General features: G+C 52.8%; 1 protein-coding gene across 1 annotated transcript; it reads right to left on the minus strand.

Annotated features, from left to right (window-relative positions):
* Positions 1-1,281: 1,281 nt before the first annotated feature.
* On the minus strand, positions 1,282-3,452 carry RPE (ribulose-5-phosphate-3-epimerase). Its single transcript, XM_061344738.1, has 6 exons — positions 3,293-3,452; positions 3,111-3,190; positions 2,894-3,033; positions 2,483-2,617; positions 2,232-2,318; positions 1,282-1,838 (listed from the first exon to the last, which is right to left on the minus strand). Exons 1-6 carry the CDS (start codon positions 3,430-3,432, stop codon positions 1,716-1,718), a joined length of 705 nt encoding a protein of 234 aa, XP_061200722.1. The 5' UTR covers positions 3,433-3,452; the 3' UTR covers positions 1,282-1,715.
* Positions 3,453-3,663: the final 211 nt, after the last annotated feature.

The following is a 3,663-nucleotide window of genomic DNA, read 5'->3' on the forward strand; positions in this document are numbered from 1 at the left end:
GCGAATTAAGAGAAAACATAAATGGTTTGATTACCCTTTCAGCCCAGTTTATGGCCAGCTGAAGGAGGCAAGGCTACTACAGCTGTCCTCCTGCTGCTTTCAATAGCATGAAAATAGCACTTCCAGATCTTAAACTGTCAGTTTCAGGGCCTGTTTGTGGCTGCTTGCCCTGCACATTAGATACCACAGCCGGGCCTGTTTCTCTGTGCACACTGAATTACACTCTACACAGGTTCCTTCCAGAGGTATGAATGAGCTGCTTTAACACACTGAACAGCCATTTGGACTATTACCTTTCCTAGCCAAGCTTTCTCTTGGCAAACCTCTTCAAAAAGATGTCTTCAGTGCAGTAGGTCCCAATGATTCCGTTTTTCTTTTACTAGTTCTCAAATGGGACATTTGTTCACCTAAACCACAACTGACCACACAGGAAAAAGCAGCAGTTTAGCCATTTCAGACACTTCTCCACTGTCTGAACTAGCCCTAGCTCCTGCTACAAGGACAACATGTTTGACTTCGGCCTTGTGGAAGTGCAACTGCCTGCAGCTCTTGAGCCTCTTCCCCTAGGGCAGCAGCAGCAGACTGTTTGCAACCCTCCTGTAATGACAAGTTAAAGGGAAAAAGCACCTTGCAGATTACCATCAACTATCAAAGGAGACAGCAGTCCTAATTGGAGCCATGGGAGGCAGGTCTGGTTAAAATGACCTGCTCAGCAATTACTCTAGTGGGCTCTGCCCATTCCCATGCTCAAGCAGGCCAGGCTGTGAGGTCAGTACAAGCAGTCTGAAGGTAAGAGAACTATTTGGCTTCGTAGTTAAGAGAAGTATTAAGCCTTTTGCAGAGCCATCTCCCTGTAGTGGTTTCAGCCTACATACACTGAAATCACTTGGTAGACAACATTGTTGTACATCACTATGTAAACTGTTTACTGAGGCACATACACAAACCAAGGAGCCTGGGGGCTGAAACAAGGGTTTGGGTTTTTTCCACCATCTGTAGGGTTTTAAAGCATCATTCCTCCATGGAATCCCATCACTGTCAGGGATTACAGGCACAGCTGTCTGAAATGGCTAGCTGAAAGATAAATAAGGATGTATTTCCCACACTGTGACTGGCAAAGGATGCTTGTCTTAATGTCAGTTGAGCGCTTCTATGCAGTAAAACAAGACATAGGAATGTTTCTAGCAATGGGAGCATTTGTTCTGCTCTCTTAAACTGCATTTTTCCCAAAGTTACTTATTCCCAAACCCACTCCCTTCTGACAATCAGCTAAAAGGACACTTACCACACCAAGGAAGGGGTGTTTAATGCAGAAGTGGAAAAGTTTTGTAGGAATGCACAGATCAAATATCAAATACAGATAGCAGAAGGCAGTTTTGATTAGAGTCTTCCACAAGAGAGACTGCTTGTGGTGATGCTACACTCTTATAGCAAGCAAATAACTGACTGCAGTTTAGGTGAATCCAGTCAGTGTCCTAGGCTGCGCTTCCTCAGAATCACGAGACAGGTTCAAACCATTGCATTTCCAACCCTGAAACACAGCCAGAATGTTTTGCACTGCTGCTTGCTTCACTGCATCGAGGGGATGATTCCTCTGTTGAGCAGCAGCGTGTTTCCATAATCTATGTTCAGATGTTCATCCAGCCCTCCCTCACACGAGAAACAAGGGATCTCCTGCCCGCACAGAGCCTGCTGGAACACCGCTCGGGTGGGTCTCATCGATCCAGACAGCGCTTCTGAGCTGCTTCTGAACACACATTCCTTAGGAGATTGATCACAGATCTCGGATCTGCACTCTTCATAATGGCGCTGCCGGATACGATCATATTTGCACCTGCCTGAAAGACATCAAACACCCACTCAGTAACATGGAACAGACCCACTTCTGAGCGAGCTTCCTTGCTGCAGAACAGGTAGGACACAGGTAACATACCTCTACCTACAACCACAACCCCAGTCCAGAAAAGGGAACTTCCCCAAATAGGCAACTGCTTCATCACTGCTATTAACCCAAAGACACAATAAGCAACCAACTTCTCCAGCTTCGGGGAGGCTTCAGTAGCTGCTATTAAAAGGGCACACGACAGGACCACAGGAAAACACTGATCCTGTGTGCTTTGCTGTTCCCTCTGAAAGCTCACAGCCAAACCACAGTTCCTCCTGAGCTTTATTTCCCAAGGGAAGTCTCTCAGCACAGTGACTGAGAACACTGCCCTGCATCAGCCTCTTACCTCTGCACACTTGTGGATGGTGTCGGGTCCAACTCCTCCATCCACTTCAATGTCCAGTGAGGGAAACTGAGTCCTCAGCCACTGAACCTGAGGAACAGCACAAAAAGATTGACCCCGAGATTCACACTTGGCTGCTACAGTTACGTAGAGCTGCTTACGCACCCAGACAAAGTTTATTCACTTCCCCACTACACCCCATACTGTTAATTCCCTTCATGCTCAATAAATAAGGGAAGCGAGACTTAGCTGACCTTTGGCATCATGTCTTCCATGAATTTCTGCCCTCCAAATCCAGGTTCGACTGTCATCACCAAAGCCATGTCTATCTGATTGGCCCAAGGTGCCAAGTGCTCAACCGTGGTGCAAGGCTTGATCGCCAAGCCAACCTGCAGCAGAGGAGAGACAACTCCAAGTGCGCCTTGGGATGACAGCAGCTCAGAATGGACTCCTAGGGAAACAATGATGTGTCTGTGCAAGCACGGGAAGCACAGGATGCTGGAAGTCAAGGCTCCTGATTGAAAACCAACTTCACGCATAGTGTCGGGACTGCATCATCCGCTCTCTGACCACCCAAAACTGCAGCGAGGGGTCTTTCATCGCCATACACGCGGCTGTTGGCTGTGCTGCGCACAGTGTGCTGCTCCAGCCCCACCTCCCCTCACCTTCATCCCATTCTCCCGAATGTCCTTTATCAACGCTCCCGGGTTGTCCGTAGCTTCCAGGTGGAAGGTGTACTGGTTGGCGCCCGCCACAGCCATCGGCTTCACCCACTGCTCCGGCCTGGCCACCATCATGTGCATGTCTGGAGGAGGGGAGCGGAGCCGTGAGGCAGGGCGGCAGCCGGGCGGGGAGCCCTGTGTCCCCCCGGCAGCCCCTTACCGAAGAAGGGGTCCTGGCCCAGCTGCTTCCGCAGGCTCTCCACGACGGGGTGGCCGAAGGTGATGTTCGGGACGAAGTGTCTTGGGGCCGAAGAGAGAACACCCGACACCGCCGGTTACCGCGGGCCGGGCCGCCCCCCGGGCCGCCCCCCGCGCTCCCTCCCCGCCCGCCCCAGCCGTTACCCGTCCATGACATCGAGGTGCAGGTAGTCGGCCCCGCAGTCCAGCATGCGGCTGCACTCCGCACCCAGCGCCGCCAGGTCGCTGTTGAGGATGGACGGCCCGACCCGGCACCCCGACGCCATCGCTGCCGCCCCGCGCATGCGCCCCCGCGCTGCCTGATGGGACAGGGACGAGAGGGAGGAGGCGCGGTACCGCCCTGCCCGCCGCCATCTTGGGTGTTGTGGAGGGGGCGCTGTGAGGGGCGGGCGGATGGAGCGGCTCGGTGCCCCGCGGGCTGAGGGGCCGGCGCAAGGGCTCCAGAGCCCCGGTTCCCTAGGCTCGTTCCCTGACCAAGTCGCCTTTGGCGCTTAGGAGGGCACAACCCCCCCCCC

The sequence above is a fragment of the Neopsephotus bourkii genome, unplaced genomic scaffold, assembly GCF_033783945.1.
Source record: "Neopsephotus bourkii isolate Nb327-2 ecotype Australia unplaced genomic scaffold, CSIRO-AGI_Nbou_v1 NB_31, whole genome shotgun sequence".
Lineage (NCBI taxonomy): Eukaryota > Metazoa > Chordata > Aves > Psittaciformes > Psittacidae > Neopsephotus > Neopsephotus bourkii.

Coding starts and splice junctions, on each gene's coding strand:
- RPE (XM_061344738.1), bottom strand. CDS start 3,432: ATGCGCGGGGCGGCAGCGATGGCGTCGGGGTGCCGGGTCGGGCCGTCC. Junction 3,191..3,292: donor CACCTCGATGTCATGGACGG/GTAACGGCTGGG, acceptor TTCGGCCCCAAG/ACACTTCGTCCCGAACATCA. Junction 1,839..2,231: donor CCATCCACAAGTGTGCAGAG/GTAAGAGGCTGA, acceptor GATGTCTTTCAG/GCAGGTGCAAATATGATCGT.